Source organism: Prionailurus bengalensis, chromosome C2 (assembly GCF_016509475.1).
Source record: "Prionailurus bengalensis isolate Pbe53 chromosome C2, Fcat_Pben_1.1_paternal_pri, whole genome shotgun sequence".
NCBI lineage: Eukaryota > Metazoa > Chordata > Mammalia > Carnivora > Felidae > Prionailurus > Prionailurus bengalensis.
Window position 1 is genome coordinate 509,932 of NC_057350.1, and position 19,172 is coordinate 529,103.

General features: G+C 42.6%; 1 protein-coding gene across 8 annotated transcripts in view; it reads left to right on the plus strand.

Moving 5' to 3' along the window:
* LOC122491066 (minichromosome maintenance complex component 3 associated protein) overlaps positions 1–19,172 on the plus strand; it is a 56,128-nt gene that overhangs the window by 16,346 nt on the left and 20,610 nt on the right. For all 8 annotated transcript variants that reach the window (XM_043593359.1, XM_043593365.1, XM_043593364.1 and 5 more), the window contains exons 11-18: positions 1,287–1,447; positions 2,351–2,589; positions 2,890–3,116; positions 4,239–4,339; positions 11,071–11,202; positions 11,608–11,721; positions 17,229–17,381; positions 18,923–19,120. In XM_043593359.1, the coding sequence (XP_043449294.1) occupies positions 1,287–1,447; positions 2,351–2,589; positions 2,890–3,116; positions 4,239–4,339; positions 11,071–11,202; positions 11,608–11,721; positions 17,229–17,381; positions 18,923–19,120 (1,325 nt within the window). The remainder of the gene's footprint in view (positions 1–1,286; positions 1,448–2,350; positions 2,590–2,889; positions 3,117–4,238; positions 4,340–11,070; positions 11,203–11,607; positions 11,722–17,228; positions 17,382–18,922; positions 19,121–19,172) is intronic.

Sequence of the window (19,172 nt, forward strand, 5' to 3'; positions counted from 1 at the left end):
GAAAAGATTTTAAACAACATGCTACTTGTGGAACTCTGCACATGCAACAAATAAAGCTGATAATTAATACTTTGAAATGATTATTTAACATTAGGATGTTGGCCATTTGTTCCCATTTTAATAACTTTGAGCAAAAAGACATCTAAGTGCTTTTTCTTTAGAGAAATAGTGTGTTTGACGTGGTCCCATAGGGTTCTTCCTTGTTCACCTCTACCTGCTGTGACTCTTCCAGTCCCTTCAACCCCAGCACACTCCTGCCACAGGGCCTTTGCACTTGCTGTTCCTGCTGCTGTTCTTTCTCCTTACAGAGACATATGGCACCTTCTGGTGTTGTCTTGGTTGCCACCATCTCAGCAGGGCCCACCCTGCCCGCCTGCCCTTCTCCCCTGCCTTCTTTCCTTGGTTGCACTGTCACCATTACATGTGCTGTGTATTTCACAGATTCATCTTGTTCATCGTCGGTCTCTCCCTGGCATGCCAGTGATTGGGGCAGGGATTTTGTTTTGTGCATTGTTGTGTGCTCAGCAGTAACCATGCCAGGTGCAAAGTAAACACTGGATAAATACTGGTAGGGTTAAAGAGCGCTGCAAGGGGAAGCAAGGGGTCACCCAGAGTCCTAGCGCCCACACGTACACATGTAATTTTTGTTAGCACTTTTCCTTTTTTTCTTTTTTTTTCTAAAGCACTTGTTACAAATTTCGTGTCATTTATGCATTTTTCTGTTTCACTCCATCATCTCTGTGGTAATTTTTATTGCCACACAGCTTTTTGTCAAGTGGAGGATGCATAGTTGACTTTCCACATGACCTGTTTGTTGATGGACAATTTGTTTCCTAGGGTTTCTTTTTTTGTTTTTGTTTTTGTTTGTTTTATTTATTTTTGAGAGAACACAAGTAGGGGAGGGGCGGGGTGGGGAGAGGATCAGAAGCAGGCTTTGCGCTCACAGAGCCCGATGTGGGTCTTGAACTCACTAACTGAGATCATGATCGGAGCTGAAATCACATGCTCAGTCGACTGAGCCACTGATGGTGCCCTGTCTTCTAGGGTTTCTTTTAATTAAAGCCTTCATGGCCTGACTTTTCCTGTGTCTGAGACTGATTGCTTCGCTTGCATTTCTGGTTATCTTCTGCTGAGCAAATTCCCTGCTGATTGCTAAGCCGAGGCTCCTTAGTGCCAGATTGCTTTCCAGAGGGACTAGAGCAGGACGCTGTGCCCTATGCTGGCAATTCTGTGGCTATGGGATAACTGGCCCCTTGACCCTGTAGTGATTCATCTTGTCTCTTCAGATCCGCAAGGATGCTCTCCGGGCGCTCAACATAGCGTACACCGTGAGCACGCAGCGCTCCACCGTCTTTCCCCTGGATGGCGTGGTGCGCATGCTGCTCTTCAGAGATTGTGAGGAGGCCACAGACTTCCTGAACTACCACGGTCTCACTGTCTCTGATGGGTAAGAGCAGAGAGGTGACCTCTCTTTGTTTTTGTTTTCGTTTTTTTGTTTGTTTTTAATTCTGATGAGGGTCTGGGAAGTGCCAGCTACATGCCAGGCCCCAGAGGGCACATTCCACATGCTGCCTCCCCGGGGTGCAGGTGAAATCAGCGAGGCTCAGAATGGCTGGGGAGCATCCTCAGGTCACACGCTGCTCGTCAGTGGATTGGAGTTCAGACCCATTTCTTTGCAACTCCAGAATCAGGGTTTTTCACGCGTTACTGAAGATCCTACAGGTAAAGGTTAGGGTCTTTCTTCTTCTGTTTCTTGAAGATGACTGCTGCTGGCCCCTGACTGACCACTACCCACCTCTGGTGGTCCAGACAGGCACCAATGGGCCAGGCCAGGGGCTCCTCCACTGCTTGGAGTCAGTGTTTTGAGAACTTTATGAAACTCGTGGACCCTCTCCCAGAAAATGGCACCATAATGTGCACCATTTACTCACGTGCGTGCACATGCACCCAACATCTTATTGCCCATTGGGGTTTCTCCACCCCTTCCCTCCTCTTAACTCCTTATTGCCAGCCCCTTCCTATCTGCCTTCTGCAGTCCTCAAAGAAACGTGGCAGCTTTGGAATAAGACAGGAGCACGTAGGTGTCTGGCGTTCTACCTGTGGCTGTCTACAACTAGGCCGGGAGTCACAAGGCCTGTGTCACAAGGAAATGTCCAGCCTGGCAGCTGTGGGTACTGTGGGCTCAGCTGCCAAATCAGCTTTTACTGCCTCTCTCCTCATTTACGCATGGCTGTGGGGTGACCCAATGATGGGGACAGGGCTTTCAGCGTTTCTGCTGGGCACTGAGAAGGTAAAGGTTGGCTTTTTACCTGTGTAACGCCTCTCCGTGGGTTCTTTGTGGTCTGGGTAGCTGTGTTGAGCTGAACCGGTCCTCGTTCCTGGAACCAGAGGGGTTATCCAAGGCCAGGAAGTCGGTGGTTATTACCAGGAAGCTGACAGTGTCGGTTGGGGAAATCGTGAATGGAGGGCCATTGCCCCCCATCCCTCGTCACGCTCCCGTGTGCAGTTTCAACTCCCAGAACAAGTACGTTGGGGAGAGCCTGGCTGCGGAGCTGCCCACAGGCACTCAGAGACCCGGCTTGGACTCAGGTGAGGAGCTGCGTTACGTGACGGAACTAGCTGTTGCCCCTTCAGGAAGCCTCTTGGGAGCCAGGAGCATCTGTCTTGTTTTAAGGGTGAGGGGTAGGTCCGGTGGGTATTGGCTCAGTGCTCATGTCTTTTGCTCCTCTTAAGAGTGGCCCGAATGGCTCCCTGATGTCATAGTGCTTGGTTTCCACAGGTGAAGCACATACCGTCCCCTGTGACATTGCTTGGGAGGGTGGCCAGTAAGGATCACTGTGGGTGCCCAGGGGTTGCCCTATTTGCCCACACTTGCCTCTTCCCTTGCAGGTGAGGGAAAAGGAGAGGCGTGTGGTACAGAGGCAGATGTGCCCCCACCTGCTCTCCAGCAGCCTCTTCCCATCCCTGCACCCACACCAGCTTCTCTGCCTCACCTCCCGGCACCAACTCCGAGCACAGTGCCTGGCCTCTTCCAGCCACCTGTGCAGGCCCCCCTGCCGCCCCCTGTGCAGCCTGAGTTGCTTCCTCCGAGGCCTGCACCTGCGTACTCTGATGCGGTAAGGAATCTTCCAGATCAGGGCTCTGAGGAGCCAGTTGCATATCAGTGTCACCAACAGCGTCTGACGTCCAGTCCGACCTCTGTCTGTAGATCACTCCCATGAAGGTGGTTGCGCTTGTGGCTCTAGAATATTCTGAGTGCCAGCCGCGGCAGGTCCTAGGACCCTGGCCCTGGAGGCTTAAGCCTTTATCTTTTAGGCAAGGAGCTTGGGGCTTCGAGCATAGGCTGCGCCAGGCTCCCTAGCTCTTTGCCTATGTGTCTGTTTGAAAGGGCTACAGCTAAGACTAGAGAAGGCGCTGAGGGTTTTTTGGAAGTAACATGACAGGTGAAGTAGGTGCGGCCCTGCATTGAGAACTCTGCAGACGCATGGGTCTCTGTGGACTACCCTCTCCCCTGTGGAGTGGGCTGTGTTGTCTGGTCTCCTGCAGGGGGTCCCGGGAGAGACCCGGCCTGCGGTCACTTGGCCTCGGGTGGCTGAGCTGAGGCTGATGCTCCCCCGTCTTGGGCACAGTTGTCAGAGCAGCTCTTCAGTGCGTCCTGTCCCAGCACCATCTTGTGGCCCTGGTGTGCGTGCTCTGAGTGATATTCGACACTGCTCGCTCCAGAGAGCCAGTGGGCATGTTGACTAGGGACATGTGGGGCCACAGGCACGCAGCACCGTGTGCACACTGGCCACACAGGTTGTGGGATTGGGCTCGCCACCCTGTTGCTTGGGCCGGTTTTGGTCATGATTAAGGAGGCCTGAGAGGATTGTGAAGAATGGCTGCAGAGACTGACGATGTTTGATAGGATGTGGGGGTGGCATGGCGTCACTGAGCAGGCAGCAGGCTTGCCTTGGCCTCTCCAGAAGGCTCCTCTGTGTTCATTAGCAGGAAACCTTTCCCGAAGCAGCGTAGCCAGTTCCTACATGAGGACTGTTAGATGCCCTCAGACAAGTAGCCACTGATGGGTCGTGAAGGGAGTTTTTTTTGGCCCCAGAGGGGTTGCTCCGTGACCGGTTGGTTCTGTGAAGGTTTTCAGTACCCTTAGCCTGTGCAGCTAGATTGGTTTTAAGCTCAGTCTAGATTGAGGCAGTGTTTCTCACTGCCGTTGCCCTGACCCCCATGTGACCTCTCCTTAGGACCTGGCTCAGGTGGTGGATGAGCTCATCCAGGAGGTTCTTCAGAGAGACTGCGAGGAGGTTGGCGCCGCTGGAGCGGCCTTTGCGACCACAGCGCTGGGGTAAGTCCTGTGCCCTTTCTGCTCTGAAGCTGTCTGCTCGCTGGGGCCAAGCCCCATCCCTCTACATTTCCTCTCCGAGAGCTGCTGACAGTCTTGGACAGGAGGTCACAGCTGCTTATTCGTACAGGCTTAACTTTGGTCCTGCCCTCTAGGTGGGTGTGACTGTTCGTGTTCCTCACCGTCTCTTTGTCAATGGCATGGAGTTCTTGTTTGTGTGTGCTTTTTGAGCAATGTTAGGTTTATTAAAGTGTGAATTGAAAACCTGTTTTTTCTTAAAACTTTAAACGTGCCTTTAAATTCTAGTAAAGTAAAAATTTGTTTATTCTCTGTTAAGAATTAAAAATACTTTATGTGATCTGGGATTTTTTTACTTTATAAATTTGACAGGTGAAATTTCCTTAAACGTTTTCTATAATTTGCATCTTATACTGTGATGAAATTTCTTTAGAGATTTCAAGTTACACTTATATATTTTATATATTTGATTCTAATATTTTAAATATATAGTCTTAATAAATTTAATAATGAAAATCTTTCTGGGGCGCCTGGGTGGCTCAGTTGATTAAGCATCCGACTTCAGCTCAGGTCATGATCTCATAGTTCGTGAGTTTGAGCCCCGTGTTGGGCTCTGTGCTGACAGCTCAGAGCCTGGAGCCTGCTACGGATTCTGTGTCTCCCTCTCTCTCTATTCTTCCCTGCTCGTGCTTTGATTCTTTCTCTCTCTCAAAAATAAATGAACATTAAAAAAGAAATTTAAATAATGAAAACCTTTCTAAGCGTTTAAAAAACTTTCATAAAGCCAATTAAAGCCAATTAATGTAGTAAATCAGATTCCTTTTTTTTAATGTTTTTTTTGAGAGAGAGAGAGAGAGAGGGAGAGAGCACAAATGGGGGAGGGGCGAAGAGAGAGGTAGACAGAGGATCTGAAGCAGGTTCTGTGCTGACAGTGGAGAGTCCAGTGCAGGGCTCGAACTCATGAACCGTGAGATCATGACCTGAGCTGAAGTCAGACACAACCTACTGAGCCACCCAGGTGTCCCAGTAAACCAGATTTTTTTTTTTTTAAATGTTTATTTTTGAGACAGAGAGAGACCGTGCATGAGCAGGGGAGGGGCAGAGAGAGAGGGAGACACAGAATCTGAAGCAGGCTCCAGGCTCCAAGCCGTCAGCACAGAGCCTGATGTGGGTCTTGAATTGACAAACTGTGAGATCATGACCTGAGCTGAAGTTGGATCCTTAACCGACTGAGCCACCCGGGTGCCCCTAGTAAATCAGACTCTTAAGGATTTTAAACATGTTTTAAAAATCCTAGGGTGCCTGGGTAGCTCAGTAGGTTGAACTTCCAGCTCTTGATTTTGGCTCAGGTCAAGATCCCAGGGTCATGGATGGAGTTGAGCCTTGAGCGCTGAGCCTACTTAAGATTCTTTAGGGGCGCCTGGGTGGCTCAGTCGGTTAAGCGGCCGACTTCGGCTCAGGTCATGATCTCGCGATCTGTGAGTTCAAGCCCCACGTCAGGCTCTGTGCTGACAGCTCAGAGCCTGGAGCCTGTTTCAGATTCTGTGTCTCCTTCTCTCTGACCCTCCCCTGTTCATGCTCTGTCTCAAAAATAAATAAACATTAAAAAAAAATTAAAAAAAAAAAAAAAGATTCTTTCTCTCTCGCTGTGCCCTCCCCCCCCATTTTGCATGCTTGCTCTCTCTCACTCGCAAATTAAAAAAAAAAATTCTATTACATATGAAACCACACAATGATTAAAAAGCATTATTTTACCTGTATAAATGTAGATGACTGAAAAGGATTAATTTTGTTGATTCATTTTCTTATACTAGAGTCAGATACATATTTTCTGTTTGCTTGAAATAAGAATAAATATGATTTCTGTTGGCTCAACTTATTTTGATAAAAGGTACATAAAAAAATCAACCATTTTTATGTGTACAGTTCAGTGACATTAAGTACATTAATGGTATCCTTCACCACAGTCTATTTGCAGAACTTTTTTGTCATCCCAAACAGAAGCTATACCCATTAGACAATAGTTTCCCATTCTCCTCTTTCCCCAACTCCTGGTAACCTCTATTCTACTTTCTGTCTTTATGAGTTTGTCTTTTTTAGGTACCTCACATGAATGGCATCATAATAGTATTTGTCCTTTTTTGTCTGACTTTTTTTAGACACAAGAATGTTTTCAAGTTCATCTACATTGTAGCGTGTGTCAGCATTTTATTCCTTTTTATGGCTGAATAATACTCTATTAAAATGTACAGTTGATCCTTGACCAACATAGGGAGTTAGGGGTGCCAACCCCCTGTGCAGTCAAAAACCGAGTATAACTGGGGCATCTGGGTGGCTCAGTCAGTTAAGCGTCCAACTTCAGCTCAGGTCATGAACTCCTGGCTCATGGGTTCAAGCCCTGTGTCGGGCTCTGTCTTGACAGCTCAGAGCATGGAACCTTCTTCACATTCTGTCCCTGTCTCTCTCTTTGCTCCTCCCCTGCTTGCGCACTCTCTCTCTCTCAAATATAAACAAACATTAAATTAAAAGATCAAGTATAACTTTTGACTCCCCCAAATCCTAACTGTTTACAATTTGTGGATTGGAAGCCTTACTGATAATATCAATAGTCAACATATGTTGTGTATGTTAAGGTATTAAATACTGCATTCTCACAATAAAGTAAGCTAGAGAAAAGAAACGGTTATTCAGATCATCAGGGAAAAAAACAAGGAAGAGAAAGTATACTTACAGTATTCTATGTGTAAGTGGTCCTGTGCAGTTCAAACCTGTGTTGTTCAAGAGTCAACTTTACAAACATACGTAACGTGTATATACACCACATTTTGTCCATTTATTGATGGACCCTTGGGATTATTTCTACCTTTTGATTATGCTACCTTCTGAATAAATGTTGTTATGAACATTGGTGTACAAATAACTGATTCCCTGATTGCAGTTCTTATGGGTATAAGCCTAGGAGTGGAATTACTAGATCATATGATCTATTTTTAACTTTTTAAACAACTGCCAAACTATTTTCTGCAGCAGTTGCACCATTTTATATTCTCACCAGCAGTGCACAAGGATTCCATTTTCTCTACCTTCTTGCCAACACATAGTATCTTTTAAAAAAAAAAATGTTTTTATAGTAACTTATCATAATGGGTGTGAAGTGGTATCTCATTGTAGTTTTGATTTGCACTTCCCTAGTAACTAATGATGTCGAGCATGTTTTTGTGTGCCTATTGGTCTTTTGTGTATCTTATTTGGAGAAATCTATATTTAAGTCCTTTGGCCATTTTTGAATTGTTTTTTTGTTGTTGAGTTTGTAGGAGTTCTTTTATGTTCTGGATTTTAGTCCCTTTTCAGATATATGATTTGCACATATTTTTTCCCAGTCTGTTTGGGGATGTCTTTTCTGTGCCTTTTCACTCTCTTGATAGTGTCCTTCAATCTACACAAGTCTTAAATTTTATAGAGTCCATTTGTTTTGTTTTATGTAGTCCATTTTATCTAATTTTTTTTTTGTTGCCTGTGCTTTTGGTGTCATGTTCAAGAAATTGCGAAATCCAACGTTATTATTTCCCTGTGTTTTCTTCTAAGACCTTTATAGTTTTAGCTCTTAAGTGTAGGTCTTCAATCCATGTTGGTTTCGTTTTCATATATGGTGTAAGATAAAGATTCAACATCATTCTTTTGTATATGAGTACTTAGTTTTATCAGCACCAGCTGTTGAAATAACCGTCTTTTCCTCTTTGAATGGTCTTGGTACCCTTGTTGAAAATCAATTGGCCATATATGTAAGGGTTTCTTCCTGGATTCTCTAGTCTGTTCTGTTGATCCATATGTCTGTTTTAGTACCGCATTGTTTTGATTACTGTAGTTTTGTAGTAAGTTGTAGTAAGCTTTGAAGTCACAAAGCAGGAGTCCTTCAAATTTGTTTCTCTTTTTCAAGACAGTTTCACTATTTGGGGTCCCTTGAAATTCCATATGAATTTTAGGATGAATTTTTCCCAAATCTCTTTGGGATTTTGATAGTGATGCATTGAATCTGTTGATTGCTTTGGGTAGTGTTGACATCTTAACATTAAGTCTTCCAGTCTAGGGGCACCTTGTTTGCTCAGTTGGTAAAGCAGGTGACTCTTGACCTTGCGGTTGTGAATTCAGTCTCCATGTTGGGCATAGAAGATTACTATTATATATTTTTTTAAGGTTTCTAAAAAATGTTGACTCTATTTATTTAATGTTTATTTTTGAGAGAGTGCAAGCTGGGGAGGGGCAGAGAGATGGGACAGAGGATATGAAGGGGGGCTCTGTACTGACAGCAGCAAGCCCGATGAGGAGTTCAAACTCATGAACTGTGAGATCATGACCTGAGCTGAAGTTGGGCACTTAACTGTCTGAGCCACCCAGGTGCCCCATAGATTATTTTTAAAGGTTTTTTTCTTTTCTTTCTTTTTTCTTTTGTTCTTTCTTTTTTCTTCCTTCCTTCCTTCCTTCCTTCCTTCCTTCCTTCCTTCCTTTCAGAGAGAGGGAGGGAGAGAGCATGCACGTGCATGTGTATGTGTGGAGGGGCAAAGAGAGAGGGAGAGAGAATCCCAAGCAGGCCCCACCTTGTCAGTGTGGAGCCTGACGTGGGGCTCAGTCTCATGAACCATGAGATCATGACCTGAGTTGAAATCAAGACTCAGACACCTAACCGACTGAATCAGTCAGATGTCCCAGATGATTGTTTTTTTAAAAAAGTCTTCCAGTTTATTCACATGGGCTTTCTGTTTGTTCAGGTCATCTTTAATTTCAGCAGTGTTTTGTGTTTTTCATTGTACATGTCTTTAATTTCCTTGATTAAATTTATTCCTAATTGCTTTATTTTTCACTGCTATTGTAAATCAGATTGTTTTAATTTTATTTTTAGAACGCTCATTGCTAGTGATAGAAATAAATACCATTGAATTTTTGATCCTTATATTCCAGTTTTGCTAAACTTGTTTATTAGTTCTAATAGGTTTTGAGTGGATTTCTTAGGATTTTCTGTGTACAAGATCATGTCCTCAATGAATAAAGTTTTCTTTCTAGTTTAGATGTTTTTTATTTTTCTATAATCTCCAATATGGTATTGAATAGAATCAGCAAATAGGACATCCTTGTTTTGTTCCTGGTCTTAGAGGAAAAACTTTGTCTTTCATATCTGAATCTGATGCTAGCTGTGAGTGTTTCCTATATAGACTATATCGTGTGCAGGAAGTCCCTTTCTATTTCTATTTTTTTTTTTTTAGTGTTTTCATCATGAAACTGGTGCTGAATTTTGTCAGATGCTCTTTCTGCATCAATGGAGATGATCTCGTGGGTTTCCCCCCCTTCAGTTCATTAATGTGTTTGTATTACATTGTTTTTCATTTGTTGAACTATTCCTTGCATTCCAGGAGTAAATCCCACTAGGTTATTTTGTATAATCTTTTAAATATATTGGTGAATTTTGGTTTGCTGTTTTGTTGAGGATTTTTTTTTCTGTCAGTATGCATAAGGGATATTGGTGTATGGTTATTTATTTATTTTTGAGAGAACGTGAGTGTGAGCGAGGGGCAGAGAAAGGGAGAGAGAGAATCCCACAAGCTGCAGAGAGAGAGGAAGACAGAGTTCAGAGCTTGGAATGGGGCTCGAGCTCACCTGATGCAGGGGTCAAACTCAAGAACTGTGAGATCACGACCTGAGCTGAAGTCAGATGCTTAACTGACTGAGCCACCCAGTCACCCCTGGTGTGTGGTTGTCTTTTTTAAAAATTTTTCTAACATTTATTCATCTTTGAGAGACAGAGACAAAGCGTGAGTCAGAGAGGCTTAACCAACTGAGCAACGCAGGCACCCAGGTGTGTGATTTTCTTATAGTGTCTTTGTCTGGTTTTGGTTTCAGATAGAGTAATGCTGGCCTCAAGTGTTAAAAAGTGTTTCTTCCTCTTTAGGTTTTTGAAAGAGTTTGAGAAGGGCTGTTCTTCTTTTAAGTGTTTGATAGAATTAATGGTGAAGCCATCTGGTTCTGGACTTTCCTTTTTTGGGAGGGGTTTTTGGTTTTTATTTTTGTTTTTTTTAATTTTTAAATTTATTTTTGAGACAGAGAGATACAAAGCATGAACGGGGGAGGGTCAGAGAGAAAGGGAGACAGAATCTGAAGCAGGCTTCAGGCTCTGAGCTGTCAGCACAGAGCCTGACATGGGGCTTGACCTCACGGACCGTGAGATCATGACCTGAGCAGAAGTTGGATGCTTAACTGACTGAACCACCCAGGTGCCCCTTGGGAGGGGTTTTTGAAGACTGAATCAATCTCTTTACAAGTTATAGGTCTATTCAGATTTTCTTTTTTTTTAATGTTTATTTTGAGAGAGAGCGTGTGCGTGCACATGAGCGGGGGCGGGGGGGGGGCAGGAAGAGATGGGCAGAGGATCCAAAGTGGGTTCCAGGCTGACAGCAGAAGAGGCTAACTCAGGGCTCGAACTTACAAACTGTGAGATTATGACCTGAACGAAAGTCAGATGGCTTAACCAACTGAGCTACCTGGGCACCCCATTCAGATTTTCTGTTTTTACATGAGTCAGTTTTGATTGTGTGTTTCTAACCACATGCTTAATTTTTATGCTAAAAGCTAAATATATATTTTTTCCTTGCTAATATTAGAAGTTAAGTTATGTGGCTTCCTTGGCTTTTATTTATTTAGAATCATATCCACTGTTCTCTGCATAGTGTTTCCAATGCTGCTATGGAGGAGCTGTTAACAGCTGCAACCACAGGCATTTTGAGGCACATTGCAGCTGAGGAAGTGTCTAAGGAAAGGGAGCGAAAGGAGGAGGAGAGGCGGCAGGCTGAAGAGGAAAGGTGAGTGTGTCGTGTTCCTGCAGTGCGCCTGAGGTCGGGGTGTGTGGACAAAGGACAGAATTCACCCTGGCCTGGGATGCTCTTACTGTTGTCCATTGCACTAGCATGAAACCCATGGCTCACCCAGCATCCTCATGCAGTGCAGCTCAGGGAGTGGGTGGGGGTCCTGAGGCCACACCCACCTTGTGAGCAGCAGCCCTCCGTGTAGCTGGAGTTGGGGGTAAGGGTGGTGGTCAGGGGAGCTGGGGTGTGGGTGACTGTGTGTCATGTCTGGTGGGATTAGAGGAGTGGGCCTGCCAGCTTATTAGGAGGCACAACTCAAATCCCGACCCATGAGGTCACAGAGTGTACTGACACTTTTTATTCTTAAACGTTACTCTTGTGCTTTTTTTTCTCTACCCTTAGGTTGAAACAAGAGAGAGAACTGGTGTTAACTCAGCTGAGCCATGGCCTGGCTACAGAGCTGACAGAACTTGTGGTGACAGAATGCGTGAGGGAAACCTGTTCCCAGGAGTTGAAGTAAATGAAGTTGTGGTTTGAGGGTGTGGGCTGGTGGGACAAAATGGGGTTTTTGAAGTGCTGTGGCCAGGCTGGTGAAGTTCAGGCTAGCTGTGTTTCACTTGGACAGGGGGGTAGCATATCTTTTGGATAGCCAAACAGTAAAATGCCATCCATGTACTTGGTATGTGTTGCCTACAGAGAGGGCCTCACTTACATACACTCTCATCCTCATTGTGGACCCTGCGCTGGGTGTGGGCAAGTGTCTGTTAGCAAAATAATTCATTGGTAGTCTTGTACACCAAGTCATTTACCATTAATTTTCTCAAGTAGGAGGTCCCTTCCCTTGTTTCAGATGTTAAAAGATCATTTTGAGCCATCTCACTTAAGAACTTTATTAACTTTTTGAAAATTGAAGTGTAATTAACATGCAGTGTTATATTAGTTTCAGGTGTACAACATGTTGATTTGAAAGTTTTATAAATTATTCAGTGTTCACCATGATAAGTGTATTCATCACTTGTCATGATGCAACGTAATTACAATATTATTTACTATATTGTCTCCTTTATTTTTTTATTTTTTATTTGTAGATATCTTCTCCCATCATTGGGTTGCCTTTTTATTTTGCTGATGGTTTCCTTCTCTGTGCTAAACCTTTTTACTTTGGTATAATCTCAGTAGTTGATTTTTCTTTTGTTTCCTTTGCCTGAGGAGACCTACCCATAAATATGTTGCTAAGGCTGATGTCCCAAGAGATTGCTGCCTATGTTTTTTTTTAGGAGTGTTAAGGTTTCAGGTCTCAGATCTCAGATTGAGGTCTTTAATCCATTTTGAGTTCGTATTTCTGTGTTTAGTGTGAGAAAGTAGTCCAGTTTCATTCCTATGCATGTAGCTGTCCAGTTTTCCCTACACCATTTGTTGAAAAGATTGTCTTTTTCCCCATTGTATATTCTTGCTTCCTTTGTTTATAGACAATTGACCATGTAGGTAGGGGCCCTCTATCCTGTTCCATTAGTCTGTGTGTCTCTTTTTGTGCCAGTACCATACTATTTTGATCACTATAGTTTTGTAGATTATGAAATCTTAAGAGTGTGATACTTTCAACTTCATTATTCTTTCTCAAGTTTGGTTTGACTATTTGAGGCCTTTTTGGTTCCATAAAGATTTTAGGATTATTTGTTTTCGTTCTGTGAAGAATGCTATTGGTGTTTTGATAGAGATTATATTGAATTTGTACATTGCTTTGGGTATTATGGACACTTTATTAATATTAACTCTTTCAACCCATGAGCATTGAATACCTTTCCATTTGTGTCCTCTTCAGTTTCTTTAATCAGCGTTTTATAGTACAGGTCTTTTACCTCATTGGTTAAATTTATCCTTGCTATTTTATTCTTTTTGGTGCAACTGTAAATGGTATTGTTTTCTTAATTTCTCCTTCTACTTCATCATTAGTGTATAGAAATGCAACAAATGTCTGTTTATTAATTTTGTATCCTACAACTTAATTGAATTCATTTATCAGTTCTTACAGTTTTTTGGTGGAGTCTTTAGGGTTTTCTGTATGTAGTATCACATCATCTGCAAATAGTGACAGTTTTACTTTTCTAACAATTTGGATGTTTTTATTTCTTTTTCTTGTTTTATTGCTATGGCTGGGACTTCCAATACTATGTTGAATACAAGTGGTGAGAGTGGGCATCCTTGACTTGTTATTGATCTTAGAGGAAAAGCTCTCAAGTTTTTCACCGTTGAATATGATGTTAGCTGTGAGTTTTTCATATATGGCTTTTATTATGTTGAGGCTTTTATGATGTTTATTATTTCATTTTGTTGAGGGTTTTTTATTATGAATGGGTGTTGGATTTTGTCAGACCCTTTTTCTGCATCTGTTGAGATGATCATATGGTTTTTATCCTTTCTTGTGGTGTGTCATATTGATCGATTTGTGAATATTGACCAACATTTGCATCTCTGGAATAAATCCCACTTGACTGTGGTGAATAATGTTTTAATGTATTGTGTATTCAGTCTGCTACTATTTTGTTGAGGATTTTCGGATCTGTGTTCATTAGAGAGATTGGTCTGTAATTTTCTGTTTTTGTAGTATCTTTGTCTGTTTTGGTATTAGAATAGTGCTGGTTTTGTAGAATAAATTTGGGTGTTTTGCTTCCTCTTCTCCTTTTTTGGAATATTTTGAGAACAGTAGGTATTAACTCTTATTTAAATATTTGGTAGAATTTACTTGTGAAGCCATTTGGTCCTAGACTGTTGTTTGTTGGCAGTTTTTTGATTACTGATTCCATTTCATTACTAGTAACCTTTTGAAATTTTCTGTTCCTTCCTATTTCAGTTTTAGAAGATTGTGTGTTTCTAGGAATTTATCTATTTCTCCTAGGTTGTCCAGGTTGTTGGCATATAATTTTTCATAATATTTTCTTATAATCCTGTGTATTTTTGTGGTGTCCGTTGTTATTTCTTCTCCTTCATTTCTTATTTTATTTATTGGAATCCTCTCTTTTTTTGGATGAGTCTGGCTAAAGGTTTATCAGTTTTGTCTATCCTTTCAAAGAACCAGCTCTTGGTTTTAGTAATCTTTTCTATGACTGTCTACTGTCAGTTTCATTTATTTTTGCTCTAATCTTTACTACTTCTTTCCTTCTATAAGCTTTGAATTTTGTTTGTTCTTTGTTTCCCTAGCTCCTTTAGGTGTAAGGTTAGGTTGTTTGAGATTTTTCTTGTTTCTTGAGCCTGCATCACTATAAACTTCCCTCTTGGAACAGTTGCATCCCAAAGATTTTGAACTGTTGTGTTTTCATTTTCATTTGTCTCCATATATATATGTATATATATTTTTTTCTTTTTTGATTTCTTGGTGGACCCATTCATTTTTTTTTTTTTAATTTTTTTTTTTTGTTTAAAAAAAATTTTTTTTTCAACGTTTATTTATTTTTTGGGACAGAGAGAGACAGAGCATGAACGGGGGAGGGGCAGAGAGCGAGGGAGACACAGAATCGGAAACAGGCTCCAGGCTCTGAGCCATCAGCCCAGAGCCTGACGCGGGGCTCGAACTCACAGACCGCGAGATCGTGACCTGGCTGAAGTCGGATGCTTAACCGACTGTGCCACCCAGGCGCCCCCCATTCATTTTTTAGTAGCATGTTGTTTAGCCCCCATGTATTTGTGTTCTTTCCAGATTTTTTGTTGTAGTTGATTTATAGTTTTGTACTGTTGTGTTTGAAAGAGATGCTTGATGTGATTTCAGTCTTCTTAAATTTATTGAGACATGTTCTGTGGCCTAACATGTGATCTCTCTTGGAGAACATTCCACGTACACTTAAAGAATGTATTCTGCTGTTTTTGGATGAAATGTTCCATATATAACTGTTAGGCCCAGCTGGTGTGATATGTTGTTCAAAGAGACGGATTCCTTGTTGATTTTCTGTCTGGATGATCTATCCATGAAGTAAATATGGTGTTAAAGTCCTCTGTCATTACTGTATGTATTACTGTGGGTTTTTCTTTTTTGTCTATTAACATTTGCTTTATGTATTTAGGTGCTTCCATGTTGGGTGCATAGATACTTATAATTGTTATGTTCTCCTGTTGGGATTGTTTCCTTTATCATTATGTCTCTTGTCTGTGTTTTGTCTCTTGCTATGATTTTTGTTTTAAAGTTTACTTTGTCTAAGTATTGTTATCTTGGCTTTTTTTTTCCCCTTCATTTGCATGGTATATGTTTTTCACCCCTTCACTTTCAGTCTATATGTCTTTAGGTCAGATGTGAGTCTCTTGTAGGCAGCATTTGGATGGGTCTCTTTTTTTTTTTTTTTAATGTGTATTTATTTTTTGAGAGAGACTGTGACAGCGTGAGTGGGGGAGGGGCAGAGAGAGACACACAGGATACTAAGCAGGCTCCAGGCTCTGAGCTGTCAACACAGAGCCTGGGGCAGGGCTCAAACTCATGGACCACAAGATCATGACCTGAGCTGAAGTCATGACCTGAGCTGAAGTTGGGCACTTAACTGACTGAGCCACCCAGGTGCCCCTATGTATCTTATTTTTTTAATCCATTCAGTTACCCTGTATGTTTTGATTGGAGCATTTACATTTAAAGTAATTATTGATACATATATACTTATGGCCATTTTGTTAACAGCTTTCTGTTTTTTCTGTAGTTTTTCTCTGTTCCTTTCTTTTGCTCTCTTCACTTACGGTTTGATGGCTTTTTTTACTACTACGCTTGGATTCCTTTCTCTTTATTTTTTGTGTGTCTAGTATAGGTTTTTGATTTGTGGTTACCATGAGGCTTATATACTATAACATCTTACATGTTTAGTTTATATTAAGTTGATGGTTGCCTAAGAACTTTATTAATTTCACTGTCAAGCTTCAGGGAAGAAAGAAGTTCAGTGTGCAGGGAAATCTGTCTTTGTGCTTAAACCACCCTGAGGTAGCCCTGAAAGTGATGGACTGTACTATGGCAGAGCACAGATTCCATTGCAGATGGAGGACACAGCGAGGAGGCAGAGTGTTTTGTTTAATGTTTCTTTGCATCTTTAATAATTGGGAGTCTATTTCCCTGTTTAAGCACGAAACCTCATAAGTGATGGATCAATGTCTGTTCTTAATCCCAGGAAGGAGTGTTAGGAGATATGTAAGAGCTGGGACTTGATATATTTTTCCACAGTCCCAGGAGATCTGGGCTTCAGCTCAGCACCAGGACTGTCTCCACCTGCCATAGAGGACTATTGAAAACATGTCTTGCTTGTTTAAGCTTCTTTGATTTTGTGACTAAATATATCTGGTAAAATTGTTTGTGCTCCCTTGGTTGACAGAATTTTGTCATAAAAATCTCATTTAGATGCTGGTTTATCTTGAGGGCCACTGCCATTTGAAACATGGGCTGCCAATCTTGGCTGCCGGCTCTTGGGACACTTTTAATTGCAAACATCAGATAGTGCTGATGAGAAGGTGTTGTAGTTATTTTAATGGTCACTTGAAAATTAAAATTTGTAACTAATTTATTAAGACAAAAGTTTATTTATTGACTGTTTACAAGGGCCTGATTGGACCTATAATCTAGTAGCCTATACCACTTTTGTCTTTTCCTCTGTCTTAACAGGTCTGTGCATTAAGTAAAATGAAAATCTTTTTTTTTTTTTTAATATTTATTTACTTATTTTTGAGAGAGAGAGAGAGAGAGCAAGCGTAAGCAGGGGAGGAACAGAGAGAGAGGGAGACACAGAATCCAAAGCAGGCTCCAGGGTCTGAGCTGTCAGCACAGAACCTGACGCGGGTCTCATGAACCGTGAGATCATGACCTGAGCTGAAGTCAGACGCTTAACTGACTGAGCCACCCAGGTGCCCCAAAGTAAAATGAAAATCTTAAAGCTTCTCTTGTGGCAGAGGCACAATTGCATTTCAGTAGTAAGGATGTGGAATCTTGCCACTTTTAGGGCAAGCTCTCAATGTATGTGGGCCCTGGGTACAGTGTCTCCCATCTTGATTATCCTCTTCTATAGGAATGCAGTGGAGACAGACCAGAGAGTCCGCATGGCCCGTTGCTGTGAGGATGTCTGTGCTCACCTGGTGGACTTGTTTCTTGGGGAGGAAATTTTCCAGACTGCAAAGGAGACCCTCCAGGAACTGCAGTGCTTCTGCAAGTATCTCCAGCGGTGAGTCCTGTGTCCTTACAGATGAAATGGATGCATGTGGGGAGAGCCTTTTACAAAGATGATACTTTCAGATATAGTCAATTATACATACCCACGAATATGTTCCTTCCTAAAGGGTAAACGCTAAGGGATAAATAAGGAATTAGATTGGGGGCTGTTTTGTATTTTGACAAGTATTCATAGGTTGCTCTCTGTCGTTTACCTAATGCTTTTTGATGCAGGGAGATGGCTCTGAACAAGCCAAATTCTAGCTGTATGCACCCACATGGATGAATTTCTAAAACTTATATAAGTGAAAAAAAGCAGTTTTTAGGGAAATCTGTACAACATACAAGCAGGGTATATTCAAACTAAATACATTGTTATAAATTTATGTGATGGTACAACCCTAAAGAAGAGAAGGAAAATTAACGATCATAAACTTAGTGCAGCGGTTACCTTTGGGAGTGAGAGCGTGCATAATTGAGCAGGGCCCAGTGCTGGTCATGGCCACTGCTTCTTAATTGGATGGAAGTATGTGACTATTTTATCATGGATCTTTATGTATTAAAATTTTTTTTTTAAAGTTTATTTTGAAAGAGAGTGCGTGAACAGGGGAGGGGCAGAGAGAGGGGGAGAGAGAATCCCAAGCAGACTCTGGGCCGTCAGCACAGAGCTTGATGTGGGGCTCGATCACATGAACTGTGAGATCATGACCTGAGCTGAGATCAAGAGTTGGATGCTTAGCTGACTGAGCCAACTAGGTGACCCTGTCGTTAATCTTTAAACTTGGGCTTGTACTGTGTATGTTGTATCATGTGTCATTTTGTAACAGCACTTAAAGTAAGAGTGTACTTGGAAGTTTCAACCATATAAGAGGGAATATAGGGAGAAGTGAGTCTCCGTACCACAGAAGTCTCCATACCCATCTTCCTCCTCAGAAGCAGCAGCTGCTGAGTACGCATCCAGAAGCCTTCTGCCCTTTTTTGTGGTTGTTAGCACAGACGGCAGCATCTGTGCTAACCTGTCTGTACTCCGCTCGAGGGAAAGCGGAGGCCTCACCGCAGCAGCACATTGGACTCTTCCCAGGGTTGTCAGTGCAACCAGAAAGGACCCATCTAGTTCTCCGGTGATGGACTTTCACAGGGCTTCTCTTTTTAGCTATGGCAGAGTGCTGTGGTGGTCGTCCTTGTACAGACATCTCGTACAGGTGCACACATATCTGGAGAGAAGTTCCCATGAGTGGTGTTGGCTGGGTCAGAGTGTGTATCTTGTATCCATATCCATATCGCCAAGTTAGCTTCTAGAGATCATTGAGCTTCAGTGCTTCAGTTCACTACTTTTGTTGTTTACCACCACTCATCTGCTCTTGTGCATTTCCCGTGCCTGAGTGTTAATTTTAATTGTTTCATTTCTTAGCTTGAGGACTATTGCTGAAAAAAACTTAAATGTATTGCCAGAAAACGTGCTTCCCTACGTTATAGCATTGGACTGTGGTTTTGCATTGGTCCTTGTAGTAACCTTGAAAATACCCAGTGATGATACGTTGTTGTGCCCTCCAGGTGGAGGGAAGCCGTCGCAGCCCGGAAAAAACTGAGGCGCCAGATGCGGGCTTTCCCTGCAGCGCCTTGCTGTGTGGACATGAACAACCGCCTGAAGGCATTGGCACCCAGTGCAGAGTGCCCCATTGCTGAGGAGAATCTGGCCAAGGGCCTCCTGGATCTGGGCCATGCAGGGAAACTGGGCATCTCCTGCACCAGGTCAGCACTTAGCCTGCCATGGCCGCCTAGTGGATTTATGTGTGTGTTTGGA